Source organism: Eptesicus fuscus, chromosome 13, assembly GCF_027574615.1.
Source record: "Eptesicus fuscus isolate TK198812 chromosome 13, DD_ASM_mEF_20220401, whole genome shotgun sequence".
In the NCBI taxonomy this organism is placed as follows: Eukaryota; Metazoa; Chordata; class Mammalia; order Chiroptera; family Vespertilionidae; genus Eptesicus; species Eptesicus fuscus.
Window position 1 is genome coordinate 44,813,161 of NC_072485.1, and position 26,823 is coordinate 44,839,983.

At 49.9% G+C, this 26,823-nt stretch overlaps 1 protein-coding gene across 1 annotated transcript; it reads right to left on the minus strand.

The window, feature by feature from the left end:
• Nucleotides 1-185: 185 nt before the first annotated feature.
• TRIM3 (tripartite motif containing 3) lies at nt 186-26,380 on the minus strand. The gene is made up of 12 exons (XM_008159847.3): nt 26,194-26,380; nt 17,961-18,126; nt 9,774-10,005; nt 9,399-9,550; nt 9,007-9,187; nt 8,024-8,756; nt 7,810-7,913; nt 2,837-3,004; nt 2,485-2,653; nt 2,167-2,237; nt 878-1,018; nt 186-749 (listed from the first exon to the last, which is right to left on the minus strand). Exons 2-12 carry the CDS (start codon nt 18,089-18,091, stop codon nt 597-599), a joined length of 2,235 nt encoding a protein of 744 aa, XP_008158069.1. The 5' UTR covers nt 18,092-18,126; nt 26,194-26,380; the 3' UTR covers nt 186-596.
• Nucleotides 26,381-26,823: the final 443 nt, after the last annotated feature.

A 26,823-nucleotide genomic window follows, 5' to 3' on the forward strand; every position in this document is an offset into this window, starting at 1 on the left:
AGGTGGCTCAGGATCCAGGGGTTCACCCTCCCTTGCTCTCCCCATCCTGAAGCTTCAAAACATCAGGACCCATTTAGGAATCTGGGTGCCATGCCTGCCTGCTTGGCTACTTTTTAGTCCAGAGCTAGTCCCGCCCTCCCATCCCCTCACAGCCCCACTCCACAAGAAAGCAACAAAACCACGTGGCGAACACATTTATTTAATATGGGGGTGGGGTATTGCTGTCTCTGTCAGTGTGTATGGGTGGTAGGGAGACAACCAGAGGGACTTCTGCCCTGGAGTAAGAGGCTGTTCTGGCCCCAGGCTGGGGTTGGGAGCAGACTGAGGGGACGGGGGAGGTGTGTAAAGGGGGGAGGGTGAAGCTCTGCACACGTCCTTGGAACCACAGTCCAGGCCCATCCAGTCACCAAAGCAAGAACCGAATAAATAAAGTGCAACCGTGGGGGTGGGAGACGGGGAGAGGGAGGGCACCGGGCGCACCCACGCCCACAGCCCACATTCAGTGCTGCCAGGTCTGGCCCAGCTGCGGGCCAGACACTCCTGTCCAATCACCCCTATGTCCGTCCCTCCATGAGCCAGGCAGGGCCCCTGTGCAGCTACTGGAGGTAGCGATAGGCCTTGAAGCAGTGGTTGCCGGCATCAGCCACCACCACGTGGCCATCCGAGGTCAGTGCCAGGCCCTGTGGGCCGTACAGTGGCTCTGCAGATGTGTTGATGTAGGACAGGAAGGAGCCAGAGCTGTCGAATACCTGGGGAATGGGTGGAGAATGAGGGAGAGCTGAGATCAGGCTGGTGAGATGCATATTGGGGGGAGGGAGGGTGTGCATGGGGAACAGCAGGTAACCTCACCTTCATGCCATCCCTGGGCCTTACTCACCTGGATGCGGCTGTTGCCCCAGTCAGCCACGATGATGTTCCCGTTGGAGTCCACAGCTACTCCCGTGGGAGCATTGAACTGCCCGTTGCCCTCACCATGGGAGCCGAACTTGAAGAGGAACTCTCCGTCGGCACTGTACACCTGGCAGGGCAAAGGCTGGGGACTGGGGACCTGGCCTCAGACAGAGGGCAGGGCCTCTAGGAGGGTGGGGGAAGCCCCAGGGCTGAGGACCCCCAGGTCTTCAGCTACAGCTCAGTTCTTTCCAGGCTTCCCATCCATGCACCCCACTGCTACTGGACATCTCCAGCTGATGTCCCTCAGACATATCAATCTAATAGTCCATTTTCCCAGGAAAGCCAGTCACTTCTCTTTCAGTGACTGGCAACACCCATTTGGCCATGAGTCATTGTCGACTGCATCATCTCCTCTGCTCGACAGCCAGTGAATTGACACAATCATTGATTCTATCCCAAGTCTGTAATATATATATATAATTTGCCACAGCAATGGTCCTTATCTGGATTATTGCAAAGACAGATCTTCCTGCCTCTAGTCTTGCCCCAGCCAGAGTGATCTTTCTAAGACACATAGGATTGTATCACCCCACCTGTCTGCAATCCTCAGTGACTCCCAGAACTCTTAGGAAGAGATCAAGCTCCTTAAAGGCCACACAAGACTCATCCCTGCAAACCCAGTCTGAACTACCGTATTTTCCGGCGTATAAGACGACTTTTTAACCCAGGAAAATCTTCTAAAAAGTCGGGGGTCGTCTTATACGCCGGGTGTCATCTTATAGGGCGGGTATATCCCAAACTCTATATTTTAACTGGAAAAGTTGGGGGTCGTCTTATACGCCCAGTCGTCTTATACGCCGGAAAATACGGTACTTATAGTTTCTTGAACACACCACAGGATTCCCACGTCCAGTTCTCGGCTCCTCTGGTCGGTCCCCTTTGCCTCAAATCCTCCTCTCCTTCTCTACCTTCTGGTTAATTCCCACTGGTGCTTTAGGTAATTCTCTCTCACCTGAGCCAAATGCTCCTGCTATGCCCTCACATTTCCCTACACTTCCTTATCACAGAATGTATCACATCAAAATGTAACATGCCAGTTAACTTTTCTCTTCTCTACTAAACTATAACTAAGAAGACAGGGAAAGTATTTGCTTGATTCATGACTGTATCCCCATCACTTCTAACATAGTGTCTGGGTCAAAGTAACCACGCCATAAATGTTTCCAGTGCAAATGAATGATCTGGGGGCAGGGGGAGGGAAGGGAAGACACTGACCTTTACTGAATGGTTATGGAAATCCGTCACTACAATCTCATTCTTGTTGTTCACAGCCACAAAATGGGGCCCTGAAAATATAAAGTGGTCTCTAGGGCAGTAGCTGGGATACTGGGGTGGGGAAGAATACCTGTGATGATAAAGCTGGGGTGTTAAGAGAGGGGTGGGGTCTCTGGGATGATGGTACTAAGGCCCAATGAAGGGAGGGGGTTCTCTAGGGCCAAGACACAGGAGGAGGGGTCTTTAGAGTTGGGATCCCCCGGGGTTCTCTGGGACTGGGGAATCAGAATAGATGTGTGACTTGTCTCCTCATCATACCTGCGAAGTGACGGTCAGTGGCTCCACGGCCCCCAAAACGGCCAACCAGCTTTCCATTGGGTTGGAAGGTGAAGACACAGCAAGACTTGTTGTCGACCACAATGATATGTCCATTACGGTCTACAGCCACCCCCTTGGGGCCCATGAGGCGGCCAGCTCCAATCTTGGTCTGGAAGGAGATGAGCATTAGGGTCTTTATCCTGCCTGGTGGGGAGAACAGTCCCATCCTGGCACCAAAGCAGAATCTTGGGGTGGGGATGGACCAATCCTGGCCCAACCACCAGGGGACACTAGGATAGTCACTTCAGCTGATCACCATGGGTGCAAAGTGTAGTGATAGTAAGTTTCTCACCTTGAACTTGCCCTCAGGGGAGAAGATGCTGACCCAACGGTTGTCATAGTCTGCAACGATAATGTCTCCATTGGTGTCCACTGCCACACCTGTGGGGCGTTGCAGCTGTCCAGGCGAGCGCCCTCGGACCCCAAAGCGGAACTTGAACTGGCCTTCATTGGAGAAAACCTGGAGCACAGGATCAAGGGAGGGAGGGGAAGGAGGGGAGAGACTGTGGGCACAAAGGGAAGGGAGCAGGATCCTGAGGGAGGAGACCCCCATTCATTCAGTCATTCAGCAAGGACTAATGAGACCATGTCAGGGCAGAGAAGAATCAGACATGGTCACAGACCTAGCAGACAAGAAGCAGAGGTGTGAATGGGACTGTAGGAATATGAAAGTGTTGAGGGGGAGTGATCAGGAAGGGTTCCAGAAGAGGATATCTGAGCTAATAGCCGAAATGGATGCTGACAGATGAACCAAAGTTGGCCAGTAAAGAAGCAGGAGACAAGGCATTTAAGCAGAGTGGACAGTGTGTAAAAGGCACAGAGTCCAGCATGGGCCCTGCTCATCCGTGTACAACAGAGGTCAGGTTTTATCCTGGATGTAATGGGGATTCACTGAAAATATGTGGGCAGGGAGTGACAAGATGAGATTTGTTTTTGTGGTATAATAAGACATTTATTTGGTCTTTGTCCCCAGTGCCTGTCACAGAGCTCCTCAAAGCCTGGGAATTTCCTGAGTGGTAGGATTGCCTTTTGTCATTCATAAGGGGCCCCTTTTGAGCTTAGGCAACTGCAGTGACTTAGGGTGGGGACCCCAGATAGCCTCAGGATGAAGCTGGTCATTAGAAAGACAAAATGATTAAAATTAGAATTTACAGTGCTATCCAATCTCTGGGAAGGGTTGTGCGTGTGTGCACACACAAATTAAGCTCTATGAAAACTCCTGAACAAGATTTGATGAGCTTATGGGTTGGTGCTGAGAGGATGGAGCACCCCAGGTCCACAGAGACAGAAGTTCCTGCACTAGGGACTCTTCTGGACCTCGTTCTCTGTACCTCTTCATCTAGCTGCTCATCTGTGTCCTTGATCAGATCCTTTACAGTAAACTGGTAAACCTAAGCAAATGTTTCTCTGAGCTCTGTGAGCCTATCTAACTAATCGAACCCGAAAAGGGGGTTGTGGGACCTTCCAATTTATAGCAGGTCGGTCAATGCCCAGGTGACAACCTGACTTGCAACTGGTGTCTGAGTGGGTGCAGTCTTATGGGACTGAGCCCTTAACCTCTGGGATGTGGTACTATCTCCTGGTACATAGTGTCAGAATTGAGTTAAATTCAAAGAAAACATGGTCAATGTCCACTGGAATTAGAGAACTGTTTGGTAGTGTTTTGGAAAAACACCTTGGAGTTTGTAAGAAAGAGCACTCTGGTTTCAGGGAGGAGTCAAGACTGGATGCTGGCCAAGCAGTCAGAGGCTGCTGAGGCAGTCCAGGTGTGAAATGATGATGGCTTGGACCAGGGCACTGCTAGAGGGCAGCAGATGGACTCAAGAGACATATACCGTAGTAGGTAGATTCAACAAACTTGGTAGCAGACAAGGAAGGGAGGGAGGTGAGGGAAATGGACCAGGATTAGCCCTTCCAGGCTATGGGGCTGACCAGGCAACCTTCCTCCTGGACAGAGTGAACCTTTCAACCTCTCTCACTCTTCTACCTCCTTGACCTCCTTTAATGCTCCTTTCCTCTACAGCTAAGCCTTCCTGCTTCTCCTCCTTTGCAGCCAAGACATAACTCACCACTCACTGCATAAGTCCCACACACTGCTTTGTTATAGGCTCTGGGGACATAAGAGGAATCAGAGCCAGGAGCATCCTTGGCTAACTCAAGTTCTGGGCCTTGGCCTTAGTTTATCCAGACCTGCTCCCTCCTTAGTGGACTGGGCCCCTGTTCTCACCCCATCCCCATCTCTCAGGCCTGCAGGGCTGTTTGAACTGGTCCCACCAAGAGACATCACTGCCTCCCAATGTAGACCTTCTATTATGTCCTCACCCCTTCTGCTCTAGTCCCCTGCGGTAGGACAGCACTTGCTAGCATCAGACTGGAGAGCTGATATGAGAGAGACTAAAAGGTTCTCCCAGATCAGCAGTGAGATTATGCATGTGCCTTCTCTAGTTTGAGAAGCTCAATTTCCAGCTCAAAACTCAGAGGCTTGTGGGGTGTGGGGGATGTCTTATTCTTCCTGTCCTATCCTATCCCACCCTTTACATCTGTCCAACTCCTATTCATCTTTCAATTCTCAGAATTTCCAGGTCACTTCTTCAGAGAAGCCTTTAACGACCAAGTCCATCCCCTGAATCAATGTATACACATACAGTTAGGTCTCTGTGATATATGCTTTATAATTCTCGTCATAACAACCATCACTTCTGTAACTAAATATCTTTGTCCCCTTCTAAGAAAGTTCCAGGTGGGGCAGGAACTGTGTCTGTTCTTTGCTGCTGCATTTGTAGGTAAAGCAACTGGCACATAACAGACATTCAACAAATGAATGAATTCCTCAGCTCAATCTCGGATCACAGCTAGACGTCTCCACTTGAATGACACACAGCAATCTCAAACTCAACACGTGCAAAAGGGAATTCATCAACTTTTATCTAGACCTGCTCCTGAATGGCAACACCACCGACCCAGTGCACCAAGTCCTGCCATTCCTGAGCCCTCCCTCTCCTTTGACATCTGATGGCTCATCAAAACCTGCCATATTTGCTTCCTTAACATCTCTGGAATCTGCTGGTGCCCTAGTTTGGTCTTTAACATCTCTCTGCTATATCACAGTAGTACTAAGTAACTTCGGGACCTGAGCCTAGTAGGGGAGAGAGACTAAAACAAAATTAAACAAGCCGGTGATTCTGGTAAAGTCTGAATACAGCAAATTTGTTTATAGCAAAAGGCTGAGGAGCTCAGAGGAGAATGTGATTAATATTCTGCCTGAAGGAAATGAACTGATAAAATTTCTGGACTAAGACAGTTACTCAAAATTGTCAAACCAAATACACAAATTGAATTCTTCACTCAGCCTCCACCATACATGGGTCCAAAGAAGGAAAAGTTCACGCGGAGCCCAATTCTCATGAACTGAGGGGTGCAGGTCACAGTCCATCTGGAAGCTCAGCCCATACCAGGCCTGAGGTCCCCAGAGTAAGTGGAATCCAAGTCAGGTTCCTAGCAACTGGGAAGTTGGCGTGCAGGTAGGAGTGGGAGCAAGGGAGACTGCTACAGCACTATTAAGTGTTTGGAAGGGAGGGGACTACATCAGGCCCTACCTCTCAATTCCCCCGACCCTGAAAGAGTGGACAAGCACAGCTCCTCATCAGAGACAAAGCGGCACATGCCATTCTGCACGCACAGTAGGGAAGGTTTCCCAAATCTCAGCATTTGTGCCAGAAAGCATCCCTGGCAGAAGGAGCAGGGAAAGAGTTAGAGGGTAGAGGAAGTGACTGCGTAGGGCCTCAGCACCACCCCCACTCCCATCTCCTCTTCACTATCCAGGCTGCGTCCAAATACCTCCCTGTGCTGAACTGGGCCTCTCCATTCCTCCGCTCCTAGGAATAGGGTGGGAATAAAGGCTGACTGGAAATACAGGACTGGGAATATGCAGCCTGGTAGGTGGAACGCAGGAGCCAGGTGGGATCTGACATTGAAGTGACAGGCCTTTGGCAGAGCTGGATCTATGATGGGGTGCTCAGGCTGGGTCAGGAAGAAGTGTAAATTTACAGGTGTTGCGAAGTAAGGATCTTCGGGGAACAGTTTTGCTCCCTGATCAAGTGTTTCCAAGAACTGAAGCTCAGGATAGTCACAAACAATCCCATACAGCATAAACTCAAAGTGACCTCAGCTACTTGGCTCCCAATAGTAATCTACCTCCAGCTCCTTTGGGAATCCTTCCAGTTCCCTGCACAACCCCCTCCAGCACTCCCCACCTCCTGGCTTTTGTTGACAGCCGCCACCTGGACAGTGATATTTTTAACTAACATTAGAAGGCTCACTAGGTGTCAGGCACAGTACATTATGCCATTTAATGTACTTCCAGCGACCCTCTGAGGTATTCTTTTCCTAATTTTACACATGAGTTAACTGAAGCTGAGAGAGGTCACATGACTTGTCAGTAAGTGGCAGAGCTAGGATTCAAGCCCAGGTGTCTGGTTTCAGAGCCCGAGCTTTTAACTGCTCCGCTGTGTCTACCACACTGGGCTCTGGGTTTGCTACAAGGAATAAAAAGAGAAAACCACATTTTCTGGCTTTAAAGAGCTTGAAGTGCAGCAGAGGCCATGTCTATTTGTGTGGCGGATGCCTTAATCAGGTGTGTGAGGGGCCGGGAGGGCCAGGGGCAGGACCACCTGTGAGCGTGCACTGTAGTCTAGCCACTGAAGACGCCCCTTTTCACAAGTTAACCCCATTTGACTGTCTAGTCCACCGGATGTTTGCAGAGGCTGGTGCAGACAAGATACATTCTGGAGCCAGGAAGGTATGTTGGGACATAGCAGGGAAGGGCAGGGCCAGCATCCTCACCACGTGGTGGTGAAAGGGGGAGAAAGTTAGCCAGCCAGGTGGAGGCTCATGAGGAGACAGAAGGGAAGGAAGAATGAGCCTGACCTTTAAGGGCCAGGAGATGGTCTGGGCTGAACCATGGCCTGGGAGGTATAAACTGCCAGCACAGTGAACCTTGGTGCCTAACTGTGAACGTGGTTATCCTTGTGGCTAGCGGGGGTGAGGTTACAAGTGGGTGAGTGAAGGGCGGTGCTATGATTTATTGCTCTTTAAGAAACGGTACTATGTGCAAACCTTTTTTTTTTTTTTAAGTAAGGCTTCGATTATTGTACATCTTTCAGGAAGAGATCTATATTCTATACACTGTTTTTTGTTGGTTTGTTTGAGGAGGCTGTAGCTGGAGGACCTGTATTTTGGTGGTGTGGGAGCTGGACAAGCGCTCACCTGAATACATTGGTTGTTGCTGTCTGCTACCACTATGCGGCCACTGCTAGCTGCGGACACACCCTGTAAGTTGGTGAATTCGCCTTTCTCCCTTCCACGACTGCCTGTGGGAAGGGGATGGGGGGAAACAAAAGAATTCACTCGCAGGTCATTTTGAAACTCCCTGCCCTCTCCGCCCCGCCTCCTGCCCGGCTCCGCCCCCGGCCATCAGTACCGACACGGAACACGAGCTCATCCTCAATGGGGTTGTCCTTCCGTTTGCCGCTGGTGCTGTACATGGAGCTGGGCCTCCGCACCGCCTTCTGGCGCACATGGCTGCCGGGGCCGCCAGGGGACTTAACGCGGCGCTTGACGTCGTCTGGGGAAGGTGGGAGGTCCCCCGGCCGCAGGGCTCGCACGCGGAAGGGGCTACCGCGCACCGGCTGGCCATAGAGCAGCACCGAGAGGAGCAGCTCGCCCTCGGAGCGCGCCGTGTACACCAGCTCGTACGTGCCGTTCTTGTGGTCCACCACGGGCACGGGCAGGCGCGTGCCGTCGGGGCCCGTGAGCTCCGCCCGCAGCTCGGCGCTGCCGGTGCGCACCAGCCGCCCATCTTTGTCTTTGGTAGTGACGGTGAGGGAGGCGGTCTGGCCCACCAGCGCCTGGCGCAGGCCTTCGCCCGTGGCCACCGTCTCGTGTGCAGTGGCACTCGTTGTGAGCAGTGCACCCAGATTGAGCACCGATCGCCGCAGCCCGTCGACCTCCAGGACCAGTTCCAGCTGCGCGTTCTCGTGCGGCCGCTCGGGGAAGGCCTGCGCCGCCAAGGCCGCCAGGCGCTCTCGCATGTGCTTGCGGACCAGCAACACCTCCGGGGCTGAGCCCAGGCGCAGGGCCTGCTCCGCGAAGCTGCAGCTGCTGCCAATGTGTTCCTGACCCTGGCGCAGGGTGTCTAGCTGGGTCTGCAGCACCTGAGGGTTAGGGGTGGGGTGGGTGAGAACACTGGCGCAGAGGTGGGTCTCTGTGATTTCTGGTGAACGTGCAGCACTATGGCGTGAAAGGAATACAAGCGAGGGCGTGTGGAGAAGGGACACAGATGCCCACAGCACCTGTGGGGCCATGTCAGGAGGCAGAAAGTGTTGACTAGGGAAAGGGGTGTGCAAGTGTGGGAAGCAGGGATACAATGGGGGCAATAAGGCAGGGAAGGGTGAACAAATGCACCTTCTGCTTCGCCCCACAAATGGCCTCCAGGTCATTGACCAGCGCCTGCTTGCGCTGCTGCAGCGCTTGCTCCAAGTCCTCGAAGGCTGCGCTGATCTGGGCCAGGGCCTCTGCCTTGCGCTCCTGCAGCTGCTGGCTGATGCCCCCCACTAAGGCGATCGCTGCGGACAGCTGTGGCAGCCTGGGGAGGGAAACAACTCATACCGGGGTGGCTTGAGGCGTCCTTACCAAACCATCCCTTCTCCCTACTGCTGCCGTCCAGGAGATCCCCTACCTGAGGCCTCCCTGCTCTCTCACAGTTTTATCTGTACCCTGCCCTGGGTCCCTCCTCTGCCCCCGTTGAAACGCCACCTCTGATGGCCCCACCAGCCCAGGTTCCCACCAGCGCCTACCGGCCGCGCACTGCCTCCAGCTGGCGCTGCAGGGCGGCCTTGTGCTGCTCCACCACGTCCCGCAGCAGCACCGTGCCGTGCTCCCGGTGCTCCCCTGCGCGGCACTCGCCGCACATGGCCGTCTCACAGGCCTCACAGTAAAACTCCATCGTCTGGCAGCATAAAGACTCCAGTTAGGCAATGGCTAGACACCAAACTTCTTTGCCCCGCCCCTCCCCCACCTGCCCTCCTGGCCCCTCACCTTCCAGGTGTGCCCCCTACCTGGGCCACTTATTCCGAGAAACACCTCTCACCCACAGCCACTCGGCCCCCTCCCCCAACCTCTCCTTCCCCTCCACCCCAAGTCCTGGCCTCACTGGGCCTGCTTGGGCCCACCTTGCCTTCATGGTTGGGGCAGGAGAGGGGGCGGCCGGCCACTGCACTGAGGGGGTGGGGGTCCTCCGGGTCGTGGGCCCCATCAGGTGCCTGCTGCATGGCCTCCATGAGGCTGCTGATGAAGAAGTTATTCTGCAGTGCAGAGACGCCCTGCTCAGGGAGGATGGACGTCTGCCGACAGACTGGACAGGACAGCGTCAGGCTCTGGGCAGGGATATAGTTCTGGAGGCATCTGGCCAGAGAGGGAAAGAGGGGGTGGGGCAGCATCAGTACACTCCTCACACTTTCCCTGGGTGCCGATTCCTCTCCTCATAGGGGTGCCATTACACTTCATTTGGAAACCTCTCTGGTTGGCACACACATCTTGTCCTGCCAGCAGGTATAAAAGGCCTCATCTCATCTCTCACAACTGAGTAGAAACACATCCCTGACCTCTCAGAAGAGCTGACATACCCACATTCCTCACCGTGTGCACAAACACAGGTTCACCTTTCACAGGTGTTTACAAACCCTTCTCATAGAAAAATGTGCAACTAGCCCTTACTTTAATTAAACATTTACTGACTGCCTACTCTTGTCAAATTTGTGCCAAGCTCTGGGGATATAAAGATAAAGCACAGTGCATACCTCTAAAATACTTCGAGTCTACCGAGGAATGTTTATAGAAGTACTGAAATAGAGAGTCTACAGAAGTAAACAGTGTAATGATTAAGGGTGTGGACCCTGGAGCTAGGCTGCCCGGGGTTCAATCCCAGGTCAGTCATCTATTAAACTGTGACCCCTGACAAGTTACTTAACTTTGATGAGCCAGGGATTCTTCCTTTGTAAGATGGAGACAGTACAGACTTCACAAGGTGTGGAGGATTAAATGTAAAGGGCTTCTATGCCTAACTCACAGAAAGCACTAAATATTATAGGCTCTGAGTATTTACCTAACTCACAGAGAGCGCTATATATTGTAGGCTACTATTTATCATTAATAAAAGGAATACAATAGACGCACTGATAAGGAAATGCACTGAGGGGCACCTGGCCCAGGGTGGGTGGAGAGGGTAGCCAGGAAAGGCTTCTGAAGAGGTGATGTAAGCTCAGTCTTCATGGGTAAATGTTAGCCTGACCAAAGGAAGGTGCAGGGGGAGGAGGAAGGGTGTTCCAGACACAGAAGGCATCCAGAAACAGCACAGTGTGGGTAGGGAATTATAAACAGCTTGATGTGGCTGGAGACCAAATCCAAGACAAGGAATGGTAAGTAGTCCAAGGTAACAAAGCTAGTGAACACTGGAGCCTGGATCCAAATACAAGGCAAAGATACTCTTGCAATCGTTTAGGTAACAGGAGTCTGGAGAGAGACAGGGGCCAGTTTATGGAGGGCCTGATGGGCCACACCAAGGAGCTTAGAAGTCATTGCAACAGCCAAAGGGAGCCACCGGAGCATGGGACAGCCAGGTTTCCATTTTATCAAGCTCCTCTTCACTGCCTCTTGGTGGAGGGCGAAAAGAATGTGATGAGACAGCAGACAAGGGGTTTTAACATCATCATCATCCAATTACCATTTATTAAGCACCATGTGCCAGGCGCTATGCTTTACATTTTGTTTATGTATATAGACTCTGAAAGGGTAAGTAGTCCAAGGTAACAAAGCTAGTGAACACTGGAACCTGGATCCAAATACAAGGCAGAGATACTCTTGCAGTCGTTTAGGCAAGAGATGAGAAGACCTGGATTTAGGCAGTAGCAAGCAATGCAGACTAAGGTGGAATAAATTTGAGAAGTATTTAAGAAGTGTAGCTAATAGGGGGTACTATCTGATTAGAAAGGGGGGTGAGAGATGAGTCTTGGTTGACTCCTAGATTCCTAGCCTAGAGCACTGAGTGGATAGTGGTGGCATTCACAGGGAGTGGTTTCTAAGGAAGTTCAGCTTGACCTGGCTGAGCTTACCATAACAGTGGACATCCAAGTAGAGGGGACCTGTAGAGAGCTGGGGAGAAGACAGGTTAGAGATATAGATGAGGGTGCCCTCAACATTTACATGGCCTCTGTAGCCCTGGGAGAGGATACAATCAGCCAAGAAGGGGTTGGCAGTGGTAAGAGCAGGGCAGAGCACCCAGCAAATACTGAACGAGGGGCACAAAGAGCCATGGGCAGAGCCAGTGACAGAGCAGCGAAGTGCACAGCGCAGTTCCAGGAGGGAAGGAGTCGTCGTCAGTGTCCAAAGCAGCTGAGGAGCCAGGGAACATTAAGGACCGAGAAATGGCCATCAAATTTGGCAAATGTGAGAGTACTTTTGTCTGTAAGTAAAACAGAGACATCAGAGTGGTAGGGGAAGCAAAAACTTGACTGTTGCCAGTTGAAGAGTCAACAGGGGTAGGTTTGAGGAAGAAGGGGATTGAGGGATTGAATGACAGCTATCCCGGATAGAGGCACGAACAGTTCTTATCTGTTTGTGATGGGAGCCTTGAGCATGTTTATAAATGGAGGAGCCAGTAGAGAAGGAGAGATGGAAGAGACTAGAATACACGGGACAAAGTCTAGGGATGCGGAAATGGCTCAGATTGGTCTGAAGAAGAGGAATGAACCATCTCCTCTGACTGGAGGAGGGAAGAGAGAGGTGGATGTACTTGAGCACAGGAGCCAAGGTAGGGAGCCTGTGCCTAAGTTGCCTCAGGCAAGATCAGCTGCTGAGTGTGAAGGAGGGAGAGGATTCAGGAGAACAGGGGGCTGGGGTCAGTCACTGAAGGGTGGAGGAGAGGACGCTTGCAGACTGACCAGACCACAAATCTGTGGAGGGAATATCTGCATGCTGCAAACTTTCCTACAGCTTCGGTCTCTTCTGTTAAAGTTCTCTACACCTCTAGATCTGAACTAATTAATTTTATTTATTTAACAAACAGTATGTGCCAGGCACGATTCTAAGTGCTTCACAAATACTAACTTATTTGTGACCTAGTTTCCCCTGCAGTCCTCTCAAGTAGAGAGTTGGTTTTGTTTGTTTTTTTTTGTCTCATACTCCACATTCCTTAGGGCCAGAAGGTGGGGTTGAGTCCTCCCCAACCCCAGATGAAACATTTCTAAACTATTCTTTAGCTCCTTGAAAGCTCAAGCCTTCTGTCTACACCACCCCTCCTTTTTATTGTCTCTGTTAACTTAATGGTTGCTTCCCCAGTCACTAAATTCTTTGGTCTGGCTTACTCTCTTCCTCTGTTAACTCCTGACCCATACCACACCCCACCCCTCCACCCCCACCTCCACCCCCATACACACACACACACACACACACACACACACACACACACACACTCCTCCCATCAGTTCCAGTGGCTCTGACATCCACCAGGTGACCCATCCACTATCAAGATTTCTTAATTCCTTGATCTCCTCACCCCAGTAATCTTTCCTTCCACTTCACCTCAGCAGTCCATTCCCATGCTCCCACCATCACCCTTATCCCATCACTCATCACTGCATCAACTCTACAATCTGCATTTCTACCATTCTACTCTGTTCCCCTGTAGTTCTCTTCCCAGCTCATGGACTCTGGTGTCTCTCCTGCAAAATACCTTCGAACTCATCACGGCCTCCTTCCTTTTGTTGAGCATACCTGACTTACAATAGCTTCCTAACTGGATTCTTGTTTCCACTCTTACTTCTCTATAATCCGTTCTCAGCACAGCAGCCAGAGTGAGCTTTTAAAAATCTAATTTACGTCACATTATTTCCCTGCTAAAATAAATCCTCCAAGGGTATTCCACTGCATTTATAATAAAGTCCAAACACTTTCCTAAAACTGCCAAGCTACCCCGTAACTGTCCTGACTCTTTTGTGCCTCATTTCATCTCACTTTCCTCCTCACTCAGCCACCCTGGCCTCTTTCCTGGTCTCTGAACATACCAGTTTACTCCTTCCTTAAGGCTTTGCATGGCACAATGCAGAGATTTTCCCATTGCCTGGAACTCATCCTCAGGTGTCAGGTCAAATATCACCTTCTCAACGACGCCTTTCCTGATGACTCTATGTAGAACAGCCCCTGGCCCAACCACCCCATTCACTCCCTGTTTATTTCCTGCAAAATGCTCAGCACAAGCTGTGACTCACCTGTTTGATTATTTGCTTGCTTATTGTCTTTCATTTCCCACTAGAACATAAGAGTGAAGACTCTACAGAATACTATAAATAATTATACTCCAACAAATTGGAAAACCTAGAAAAATGCATAAGTTCCTAAAAACACACAACCTTCAAAGGTAAATCATGAAGAAATATAAAATCTGAATAGACTGATTACAAGTAATAATATTGAATTAGCAATTTACATCCCTCCCCCGCCCCCGCAAAAAAAAAGCCCCAAACCAGATGGCTTCACATGTGCGTTCTACCAAAGATTTAAAGAAGAGTTAACATCTATCTTTCTCAAATTATTCCAAAAATAATGAAAGAGGAAGAAAAGCTTCCAAACTCATTTTACGAGCCAGCAATACGCTGATACCAAAATCAGACAGAAGCCACACACAGAGAGAAAATTACAGGCCAAAATATCCCTGATGAATATACTAGTAGATGCAAAATTCTCAACAAAATATTAGCAAACCAAATTCAAAAACACATTGAAAGATCATACATCGATTTTCAGGAAACAACTCCGAGACCATGTGGATTCTGGCAACAGAGAGGAATTGACAAGACTACTCCAGCCATGAAGACAGAAGAGAAGCAGTCCAGAGATGGAAGACGCTGACGTCGCCTTGCCATACTAGCAGTCAGCAGCTGTGCGTCACTGCAGGTTGCCCAGGACCAAACCAGAGAGGGTCAGACCTGCATTACCACCATTTGTCCACCATCCAGATCTGAAATATCATTGCTGACATGTACACATAAGGAACTGTTTGACATTGAAATTGGGTCTCAAAAGAACTGTTGGCCCAGAAAGAAACTCACTACAGACTGATTCATTTGCCTTTCAGCATAACCATTATTGCTTGTCTCATTTTCGGTTCTTATAAGTGTATTTCTAGTAGGACATGATATCACTCATCTAGGGGAAATGAGGAACAACATAGACTGTTGAACAAGAACAGACCCAGAGACAAGGAGGCATGGGTCAGACTGTCAGACATGGGTAGGGGAGGGTGGGGGTAAAGGGGAGAAATCAACCAAAGGACTTGTGTGCATACATATGAGCCTAACCAATGGTCAAGGACAACAGGGAGTGGGGGCATGCGTGGGGAGGGGTTTGGGATGAAAATGGGGGGATGAGGACAAATATGTGACACCTTAATCAATAAAGAAATTTAGGGGGAAAAAAAGATCATACATTGTAATCGAGTAGATTTATTCTAGGGATGCAAGGATGGCTCAACATCAGCAAATCGATCAATGTGATACATCACATTAACAAAACAATAAAAATCATATGTCAATTATATGTCAATATGATGCAGAAAAAGCATCTGACAAAATTCAACATCCATTTTTTTTTAAAGTCTCTTGTCCAGCTGGTGTGGCTCAGTGGTTGAGCGTCAACCTCTGAACCAGGAGGTCACGGTTCGACTCCTGGTCAGGGCACATGCCCAGGTTGCAGGTTCGATTCCCAGTAGGGGATGTGCAGGAGGCAGCCAATTGATGATTCTCTCTCATCATTGATGTTTCTATCTCTCTCTCCCTCTCCCTTCTTCTCTCTGAAATCAATAAAAACATATATATTTTTAAAAAGAATTAAATCTTGACATTTGCAAAAGCATGGATGGACATTGAGGGTATTATGCTACGTGAAAGAAGGCAGAAAAAGACAAATACCATATAATTTCACTTACATGTGGAATCTAAAACACCTGAACAAAACAGAAATACACTCACAGACACAGAAAATAAACTGGTAGTTACCAGAGTGTGAAGGGGTTAAAGGGGGAATGAAATAGATGAAGGAGATTAAAAGGTACAAACTTCCAGTTGTAAAATAAGTCATGGGGATGTAAAGTACAGTATAGGGAATACAGTCAATAATATTATAATAACTTTGTATGGTGACAGATAGTAACAAGATTTATTATAGAGATCATTTTGTAATGTATATAAATATTGAACCACTATGATATATACCTGAAGCTATAGGATATTGTATGTCAAGTTTACATCAATCAAAACAAAAAGACTGAAGGGTCTGCAGTCAAACCTGGATTCAGACCTTGACTACTAACTGTAGAAACATTTCTTAATTACTTAATGACTCTAAACCCTAGTTTCTCCAAAATGGGGATAATAAAGTCTCTATTGTAAAGATTAAGTAAATCAATACATGCCAGTCCCTTGCAAATAGTAAATAATCAATACATAGCAGCTATTATTATAATTTCTCAGGCATTGATTTTCTCCAGGAGTGTTCAGTGATCTGGGCATAGGAGAAGGTACAGAGATATCTTACTGATCCAGCAAAGAGCTTCTGTCACATGGGTTTAGAAAAGGACAAAGATGTGAGTGGATTGTGGCAGCCAGTCAGATGGACAGCCACAGGATCCAGAATGAGTAGGAAAGAAAGGCAGGCCAGGATGGATCTGGTGGCTGGGAGAAGAGGGAGCTGTCGAAGGGGCTGGATGTCCATAATCAGTCAAAGCTGGTGTAGTGGGAAGAGGGTAATGGGAGTAGGAGTGGGACAGTGGAGTTTATGACCACAGAAGAAGTGGTATTATTCTGGGTGATGGCAAGATGCAGCGCGTTGTTGGGAAAGAGTATGACTGAGGTGGTATGGAGGACATCCCAGAGAAACAGACAAGAACCAAGAGGCATAAGTGGGTCATAAAGTCATTCAAATTGATGGAAGAACTTGGAAAGGGCAGGAGGGCGGAGTCTGTGTCCAGCTGATAAAGGGAAGAGAGCAGTAGAGCTGAAATCTGAAAGAGCAGGGCTGTAAGGGATGCAGAGTCCCTGGGGCTGAGCCAGGTTTCAGTGAAGGCAGGAGGCAGAGGGAAGGCATGGGTGGACACAATGGTGAGAAGACCCAGAGACCAGGCCACTCAAGACAGAGCCATGAGGGATGAGGGCCGGAGAGAGAACATTGTCCAAATACAGATGTGACCATGTTTAAAACCCTGCAAAGGCTTCATGGGCAACATTCCCTAACAGGTCCACAAAGTTCCACGTGGTGTGTCCTCAACCTTCCTCTCTAGCTTCATCCCATGCCACTCTCAATCCTGCCTGGCCAGGCCTCCTCTAGGCCCACTGACCTGACACAGTCCCTCATGCCACATGGCCTTTTCCTATGTTCTTCCTTCTGCCTGCAATGCTCTTACCACTTCCTTCGTTAGTTAACTCCTACTCAGCCTCCAGCCTTCCCTGATCCTCCAAACTATAAAATCCCACATGCTCAGCTCTCATAGCTTACACTTTATTTGCAGCACTTATTACGGGTGCAATATTACATTTACCTGTTGCCTGGCTATATGATTATTTGATTACTTTCTCCTTCACTATATTATGAGCTCTTTTAAAAAAATTTTTTTTAATTTATTGATTGATTTTAGAGAGAAAGGATGGGAGAGAGAGAAAAACATGGATTTGTTGTTTCACTTATTTATGCATTCATTGGTTGATTCTTATATGTGCCCTGACCCGGGATCAAACCCACAACCTTAGCATATTGGGACGATACTCTAACCAACTGAGCTACCTGGCCAGGGCTATACTGTAAGCTCTTTAAGAACAAAGAGATATCTGCCTTTGTTTGTCACTGCATACAAGTGTAGTTGCTTGTTACATACTAGTGAATATTTGTTGAATGAATGAATAATGGATAGAAGCCTAGAGGCTGAAGGGGTTGCCTTTCACTCAGTGCTCCAGGACAACAGGGACAGGCCTAGCTTCAAATATCCTCCCACTGGTCATAAGCTCCTCTGGTGCCAGAGCTGTTGAGAGACTCAGCTCTATCTGATTTCTCTGATGCTGTGGAAGGCTGTCTTGGGGCTTGGGAAGGGAGCAGAAAAGGCCCTATTCTGGGCAGGGACCGTGGCCCAGTGTTAGGAGCTCCTGGTCCTCTCATGGGTTCTTGCATCAAACCCTCATTTCCTGCAGGGTGGGGTTTACCTGCTCCCCTGCATGGGTGCACAAATCTCCCTCCCCTCTTACAGGTGTACACATGCCCCTCCCCTCTCAGGGAGCCCTGCAAGGCCTTCCTCCCTCCCGGGACACACACGCCCTCACCTCTCACAGAAGGTATGCAGGCAAGGCAGAACCTTGGGGCACCGGTACCGATCCAGGCAGATGCTGCACACCAGGAACTGCTTGTCCATGGGCTGGACCTCCGGGCCAGGGCTGTCCTGCCTCTTCGCCATGGTGCCCACAGATGGCTCCCGCCACTCACACCAGCCTGTGTATGGAGAAATGGTCAGCACCAGGGAAGTCAGCACTCCCTCCCCCACCTGATCCTCACCACTCAAATGCCCTGCAGAGAACTAGCCCCATTTCTTCCCTGCAGGGGCAACAGGCAGATCTGAGGGAGCAAGGTGAAGTAGGTGGGCTGAGTAACCCACGGTTAAGAGCACAGACTTAGGGTTAAATTGGGGTCAAACCCAGCTCAGCCTCTTACCAGTTATGTGCTCTTGCATAATTCATAAAACATCTCTGAGCCTCCATTTCCTAATTTGCAATTATGGAAATAACAATCCCGACTTCAAATGGTTATTCTGAGACTTTCCATAGTGCATGTCACGTGCATGGTACACGGATGCCCACTCTCACTGAGACACTCATCCTTTATCTCCTCTGTCTCCCTCAAATCCTCCTCCAGGAGACCTTCCTGATGGAGTGTCTCTCCTCTGACCACCTACAGCCCCTCCTACCTCTGACCCTCCTCTCAGCACAACTGCCCAGGACTGTATTCTTTTCCACATCCAATCAGTAGGTAGGTCTGTGGATTCTGCCTCCTAAATATCTTATCCCCTTTTCTTCAACCACACAGATACTGCCCCCATCAGATCACCACCAATTCTCTCCAGAGATGCAGCAATAGCCTTCTAACTGGTAGCCTTGTCTCTTCACTTATGCTTCTCATCCATCCCCCTTGCAGTTAGAATGAGGCTTCTAAAACCCAGATTCCATCTTGTCACTAACTTCCTATTTAACTTCCTTCAATAGTTATCCATTGTCCAGAGGACAAAGTCCAAACTTCTTAAATTTGCCAACATGGCTTAGCTTTGCCCACACCTCATGTCTTATGATTCTATAATTAGTAACACTGTCCTTTCTGTTCCTGGAAAATTCCTTCTTCTCTTTTACTACTGGGCAGTCACACATTCTATTCCTTCTGCCTAAGGTCCTCTTCCAAGCACCCCTTTGCCTGACTGACTCCCAATCGTCTTTCCAGTCACTATGTAAATGTCACTTCCTCCAGAAGGCCTTCCCTGATTTCCTGAAGTCTGGGTAAGGTGCTCCACCTTTGTGTCCCACTGCACCCTGTATTTCCTCCATCTCAGCCCTTATGCCATACTATAATGTTCTTGTATAATAGCACAGAGCCTAACATAGGATCAACCTATATTTATTGAATTAATTCAATAATTCAACAAATATTTATTAAGTGCCTACTTTGTACAGATAAACAAATCAGACTGATAAACAAATCAGATATAGTCACTATCCTTGTGGCAGAGAGGTGGTGACAGGTATTTTTAAAGTAAAAAACAAATAATTACAAATTGGGAGAGGGGCATGCTATAAAGAAAAAAAGGATGCTATGGAGAACACCTTTCTTATTGGTGATCAGGGAAGGCCTCTCCACGCAGGTGACTTTTAAGCAGAGCTCTGAAAGATGGAAGGAAAATGGTAGGGATGAGGGTGGGAGCATCAGAGAGTGAGAGAGGGAAGTCATTCTGGGCTAAAGGAACAGCATGAATGAAAGTTCTTAGACAGAGGGCTCACTGAGAAATGGAAAGAACCATGTGGTTAGAGCAAAGTGAATAAAAGGCAAGCGGTGAGCTTGGGAATGATATCAGGAAGGACCTTGATGTTAAGAATCTGGATTTTCTCCTAAATTGGGTGAGAAATTATACAATTTAGAGAAAAAATAGAAATAAATTAAAAAGCTACTTTCGCAGCTATGAGGATTGAAGAGAAGTAAGTAGGAGAAGGGAGACCAGTTAGGAGGCTACCCCAGTTCTTGTAAGATGTTGGTTATTAGCAGAGCTATAGGTAAGAAGGTGGATTGATTTGGTAAATATTCTTTTTTTTTTTTTTGTAGCCATCCTAGTGGATTTGACGTGGTATCTCGTGATTTTTTTTTAATATATTTTATTGATTTTTTACAGAGAGAAAGGGAGAGGGATGAGAGTTAGAAACATCGATGAGACATCGACCAGCTGCCTCCTGCACATCCCCCACTGGGGACATGCCCGCAACCAATGTACATGCCCTTGACCGGAATCGAACCTGGGACCTTTCAGTCTCTATCCACTGAGCCAAACCGGTTTCGGCTGATTTGGTAAATACTCTTAAGGTTGAATCAAAAGAACATCATTATGGATTCGATGTGAGAGGGGAAAGAAATGCCAATAATAACACCCATCCCGCCCACCCCCGTTTTCTCCCTTGAGCAAATGGTGGGCCATGTACAGAGACAGTGGGAGCTGAGGAGGTGATTTTGGACATTCTTTTTTATTTATTTATTGTTTTGAAATACATTTTTATTGATTTTAGAGAGGAAGAGAGATAGAAACATCAATGATGAGAGAATCATTGATCGGCTGCCTCCTACATGTCCCCTACAGGGGATTGAGCCTGCAACCCAGGCATGTGCCCTTGGCCGGAATGGAACCTGGGACCCTTCAGTCCGCACGCCGACGCTCTATCCACTGAGCCAAACCGGCTAGGGCTGGACATTCTGTTTGAGGTGCCTGTTTGTGATGTCCAGGTAGAGATGTCAAGTAAGGAATAGAATACAGGTGCTCAAAGGAGAAGTCTGCGCTGGTTATTAATTTGGAAGCACTGGCATGACTCAAAGCAACAAGCAATGAGAATGGATAAGACCACCTAGGGAGAGAGAGGGAAGGAGAACCCAGAGCAAAGGGAAGAAAACCAGGGGAGTGTGTGACCAAGGGAATCAAGAGAAGAGAGTGATTCAAGAAAGGAGTGGGGAGATAAGATGAAGACTGAAGAGTGTCTACCAGATTTGATTGTGGACAGGGGCAGAAGCCATGTTAGCGTGACTAAAGAACGAATGGAGGTGGCGAAATTAACACCGCAGATGTAGACAGTTAATGAGAGAAATCTTGCCATGAAGAGAAGTGAAAGATAGCTGGAGTACTTCAAAACAGGCAGTGGCTAGTAGCAAGTCAACACTCTCTGTGCCTGCATCATGAGTCTCTCTACAGATAACATATGAACGAATGTTTACATGCATGCAATGGGGCCAGTCCAGAGGCTTCTCTGGGCTTGAGGAGGGACCAGAGAGAGGTTAGGCTGTATGTGCCTTCTGTTTGAGTGCGGGTAGGCGTGGGAAGGCTCGGAAGGGCATGGCTGAGAGCATTCTCTCCTGGTGTGGACAGTGGGGTTCTGAGGTTCTCTCTAGAAGTGATGGGTTCTGAATCTGGAAACTTAATACAAGGAAAACATAGCAGGAGGGAGGACAGATTGAGGGTTGGTGTAAGAAACAGGAGGCCAGAGCCAAGCTGAAGCTTCAGTCTGGTGAAGGGGAGGGCGGGAGGAAGAGTGGGCGTGGTCTACTGGGCAGCTGATGCCAGGCTCCGCCTCTCTCCCAGCCTGTTAGAAAGGGGCGGGGTTTGGGCTACATCCCAGGTCTCACAGCTCCTCCCTCCCTTCCCCTTCCTGCTTCAGTTCCCCACCCAGGCTTGCCTGACAGGCAGCATCTGAGGCCACAACCATGCCTGGATCACTCGATGCCCTTCTCCTAGATTTCTACTTCCACCCTCCCATCCCACTGCGCCCTACAGATCTGCCCCCAAGGTCCTATAGTCAATGGTTTAAGTGGACTGTTTATCACAGCAGACACTGGAGGACCTTGAACGCAGAGCTGAGATTTCACCCTCTTTTTCCTATTGTCATCCTGTATGCTTAAGCCCCCCTCTGTTGTATGGCTCATTTCGAAAGGCATCTCATTTCCTATTCAGCATTCATTCAACAACTCTGCTAGGCCTGGGAATACAAAGATAAATGGTCGCAGCTCAGCCTTCCTGGATTCCACAATCTAATAAATAGATCACTGCAGTGCAATATGGTGAGGGCTATGATGGGGAAGCACAGATTGCTCCAGGAGCACAGAGGTCACCTAACCTAGACTTGGGGTCAGGGATACTGGAAGTTGGAGGACAAGGAAATTCTCCTGAAGCAAGTGTCACTCAAGCTGAGATTTCCAGGATGAATGAGAGTTACAGAGAGCATGGTGCCTCTGTATCAGGAAACTGAATCATACACTGGGACGGGGAGGACAGTTAGGAAACAAGATGGGCTGGTAAGCAGGAACTAGATCACGCAATGCATTGCTGGCCTTATTAAGGAGTGTAGACTTTACCCTTCCCTTCTAGGGGATTAAGGCTTTATCCAAAGAGCAAAGGAAACATTTCTTGGGAGGTGGGAGATTCAAGTATAGAGTGATAGAGCTCCAATAGTAAATTTTTGACTGCTGCGTGGAAAATAGTTTAGAGGGGACACAAGTGGAAAGCTAAGAGACTGCTGATATTCCTCCAGAGGAGAGATGATAGTGGTATTGACTAGCGGAGTAGTAAAGAGAAGGTTCAGAGAAGGGGGTTTCATAGGGAGGAATCAATAGAACTTGATGGCTAGATGATTTGATGTGGAGAGTAGAGGGAGAAGAAAGAATTAGAGATGATTCCTAGTTTTCTTGCTTGAAAACTCTGGAAGAAGAGCAGTTTGGATGAGAGGGTGGTAAGTTCAGTGTTTAATAAAATGACTCTGAGGTGCCTATGGGAGAGGTCCAGCTGGCAGTTGGAAAGATAGGCTGGAGCCTAGGACAGGCGTCTGGCCTGGAGATAAAGATTTGGGATGGTGCCTGAAGCCATGGAAGTGGATGACATCACCCAGAGATGAGAAAGGAGAGCCTGTGACTATGTCCCAAGGAACCTCAGCATTTCAGGGATAGGCCCAGGAAGCAAAGCCTGCAAGAAATGGAAAAGGTGTGGCCAGAGAGGCAGGAGAAGCAAAAAAGAGGGAGACTGCGAAGGCCAAGGGAGAATAAGCTTCGTGGACAAGGAAACGGTCTTATTGTGAAATGCTGGAGAAAGGTCCCATGATTTAAAGGCCAGGAGAAGCTGTGATTAACTTCAGAGAGTGTGGTTTCCAAGGGCCGGAGGAGAGGAAGCCAGATCCAAGGGGCTGAGGAGGAAGTTGAGTGTGAGCAAATGAAGACAGCCAGTGCTGCTGACTCCACTAGATCCTTGACATCTGCAAAGGATGTGTTTCAAGGCTTTTCAGTTTCTCCAAATTCTCAAACAGCATCTAATTTCCCCCCATGGCTTCCTCATACAACCCCAGGAGAGTCCCAGGTTTACACAGCTGTGCGTGGAGATAGGCAACCACGGCATTGTTAAAAAGTGGATGCAAGAGGTCATCTAGGCTCACTTGCTTCCTAAAATGACTCACTCCTGTTCACTAGCCTCCAGGTGTATTTGGTTATTTGAGGCCTCAGCAAAATGTCAAAAGACTGCACTTTATAGTCTTTGCGGTTCCCCTGGAACAGATGAAGCATAGGAGACGGTACAGTCCTCAAAGCCAAAGAATCCTTTTCAATACGGTTGGCAAGCAAGGAAAGTGAAGAAATTCACAGTACCACCTCCCCCACCATTGCCAGACTGAGTAGGTGAATGAACTATTCGATCAGCTGATCAACCTACCAATCAAACTTCGCTGGGCATACTTCGGACCAGGCCCTTTAACTTAGAACTGGAGATGCAAAGCTGAAAGAGATATATTACCTGTCCTTCCAAGCTCTCTGACAAGTGTAGAAATGGATACGGAAATATATAACTACAATGTGATAAGTGTCCTGATATTGACATATTCGAACTGCTGTGGCAGCAAAGAGATGGAAGTCTCTGAGTCAGAAGGTGGTGGAGGAGAATGAACAGGCCTCCAGAGGAAGGGCTATCTGAGCTGGTTCTTATAGGACCAACAGGAATATGATAGATACACTGGGAAAGCTGAGCAAAGGAACAGAAGCATGAAAAATTAAGAAACATGGACCAGATGGGCCAAAGAGCATCACTCAAAAGGGTAGATAGAGGCTGTACCCGATGCTTTCATGACCACTGAATTCGAGTTCTCCACTTGCTCCTTGGTTGCTCGGTCACTGCCCATTCCGTAAATGTCTAGTTCCCCAGGGCTTTGTTCTAGGGCCCTTCTCTCACTTTCACATTCTGCCAGGGAAGTCTCATCATCTGCCAGGGTTTAGTTACTAACCACTTACTAACGACTCCCAGATCCTTATCTCCGCTGCAGAAAACTTTCTTGAGCCCCAGCCCTGTATATCCAACTGTATCTTGGACACGTCTACATGGGAGATGAGTGGAGACTAGCCTAAAACTGAATTCATTTTCCTCTAATCTACTCTTCCTGCTGCGTTTCTCATCTCAAAAAAGGGGCACCATCATCCATCTAACCACACCAACCCTGGGAGTTTCCTCAGTTCGTTCACCTTTCAGATACAAGCTATGACTATCCTTGATTCTGCCTCTAAAATGTGTCTAGGTTAGAAAAAGGTCAGGCGATCTAGAAGCTATTCTTGACTGACACTAATTTCACAAAGGCAAGGTAAGATTGGGCAAGTTCCTACTCCATCCCCCCATTACTTGTAAACTGTGTGTGTGTGTGGGGGGGGGTCCTTTTGTTCCCCAAATCTGAGATTCCCAAGATTCTCTTTCCAGCCAAAAGTCCCTACAGATTGTAATATATGCCCATGCTTAAACCCCATCTTGTACTACCCTGAGGATTTGATTGCTGGTTTCCATGGTAAGGCTAGCTGTGTTAAGGGTGGTTGCAGTTGCCCGAACCTCCCTTCCAAAATAATGTTTGCTGAGTTTAGGGAACCCACGACACTCCCTCCTATCCTAGCCATATGGTTTTGCTCTGTCTTTCTGAACACGGGCTGTAATCCCAACTGTGGGCCTTGGCTCAAGCCCTTCTCTCATCAAGAATGCCATTGTCCCCTAAGTGGCTGAGGCAGGCAGCACCTGACACACAGAGGGTGCTCAGTATACATCGGTGACAGGCGAGCCATGTTTAAATCACTGCAGTTTCCTCTCACCAGACAGAGAGGCAAAAGCAAAGGTACTGACAAGGTAAGTGAACAAAGCTCCGAGGAAAAAGACCTCCACTTAACATAAAGAAGCTTTCCCACAGCATAGGGTAGTAAGTGCTCTGTCACTGGAGGCATACAAGACAAGAGAGGCAGGGCACCTGTCAGCCCTGCAGCTCTGACTCCAGTTCCGCAGTAAATCAGAGCCCTGCTTAAGGGATGAATGGGCACTGGTGAGCTGGACAGACAGGCAGGGACAGACCTGTGAAAAAGACCGCACCTGTTCCAACTTCCCAGACCTCATCTTCCTACTGGGGTCAATCCTCGGTCCACCTGAGAGACCCCCCCCCCCCCCCCCCGCCACCCTGCCACACACACACACCAGGAACAAGCCCAGGGCTGCCTTCCGTCAGAATGACCTCCCTGGGGTGCAGCCTGCCCCTCCAACCTGCAACCATCTGTCCCTGCAGGTTTGCAGCCCAGGATCTGTAGCCAAGTGGAGAGGGGAGGAGGCCAGACCAGGGAGGGGCCTGGGGTCCTCCAGGGAGGGCACAGGCTGCAAGGGAACCAGGGGGGTGGGGGGTCCTTTCCTACAAGAAACAGCCTCCGGATGGGGCTTCCTGTCCAGGGAGCAGTGCTAGAGGAGGAAAGAGTGTCCTCCATCCTGACCGGTGGGGCTTTTGGTGCCTGAGGAGGATGAAGGGGGTGGGGTGGGAGTGGGGGTGGGGGGGTGAGGGGGAGCAAGGGGTAGAAGTGTTGGCACCAGGGAGAAAGGAACCCTTCAGACAGGCTGGGCCACAAGATTCCAGAGTCCCACTCAGCAACCCCACCCGCCCCCCTCCACCGCCACCGCCACCGCCCGCAGCGATCGACTCCCTCCGCCAACATACACAAGCTCCCAAACCCCGCGCTCCTCCGAGGAACCATCACCCATCCACCCGCGCCTGCCCCCCTCAAACATGGACCTCACGTGAGAGCCACAGCCCAAAGAATGCCCCCGCTGCTCCCACGGACAGGGACACGCCTCACGTGCACGGAGGCAGTCACAGCTTCGGAAAGCATCTGTGCCCCCACCCACAGACGCTCCACAGACCCTCGGCCGCTCGGACCCGGCCCCAGACCCGGGCAGACAGGGATACAAACGCACCCCTGGGGACCGCCCGTCACACTCACCGCGGCGGAGCAGGATGGGAGGGCCAAGGCCCGGACTGCGGCCACTCCGAGCGGCCCGCGGCGCTGCCCGCGCTGCCCCCGCTGCCGGCGCCCGTCCGCCCGGCCCTGCCCGCGGCGCCGCCCCACGTCCCTCGCCTCCGCGGGTCCTCGCGCCGGCGCCGCCGCCGGACCCCGCCGCACAGGCCGGAGGGAGGGGCCGGGGCGGGGCTGCGGACCAGCCGGGGGAGGGGGCGGACCCAGGACCGAAGACCCGCCCACGCCCCGCCCGCCCCGGGCAGCCCCGCCTCCCCGCCCTGCCTGTCCCCGCTTGGAGCCTCGGGCGAGAACTGCTTCCCTTGCGGGCTGAGGCACCCACGATCCGGATCCCGGATCCCGGATCCCGGATCCCGAGTCCCGGATCCTCGGCCCCGGGTCCCCGCCAGCTGCCTCAGGCTCCCAGCGGCTCCAGGGCAGGCGGCACAGTGGGTCTCAGAGACCGGAGGAGGCTCGGTCAAGAAAAGACAAGCTGGACAGCAGAGATTTCGGACTCTGGGAGCCGGTTCGGGCTGCCTCCTGGGGGTTCCCTGCCCGGCTTTCTCGGGGGGCGGGGGGGGGGGGGCTGGCTCCTACGGAATATGCTAGTGTGGTCCC

Excerpts from the sequence above, each read along its gene's own strand:
- TRIM3 (XM_008159847.3), bottom strand. The coding sequence starts at position 18,091 with ATGGCGAAGAGGCAGGACAGCCCTGGCCCGGAGGTCCAGCCCATGGAC. Across the intron at positions 8,757-9,006 it reads TTTGTGGGGCGAAGCAGAAG|GTGCTGCAGACCCAGCTAGA; the intron begins GTGCATTTGTTC and ends CCTAACCCTCAG. Across the intron at positions 3,005-7,809 it reads GCAACAACCAATGTATTCAG|GTTTTCTCCAATGAAGGCCA; the intron begins GTGAGCGCTTGT and ends CCTGTGCTCCAG.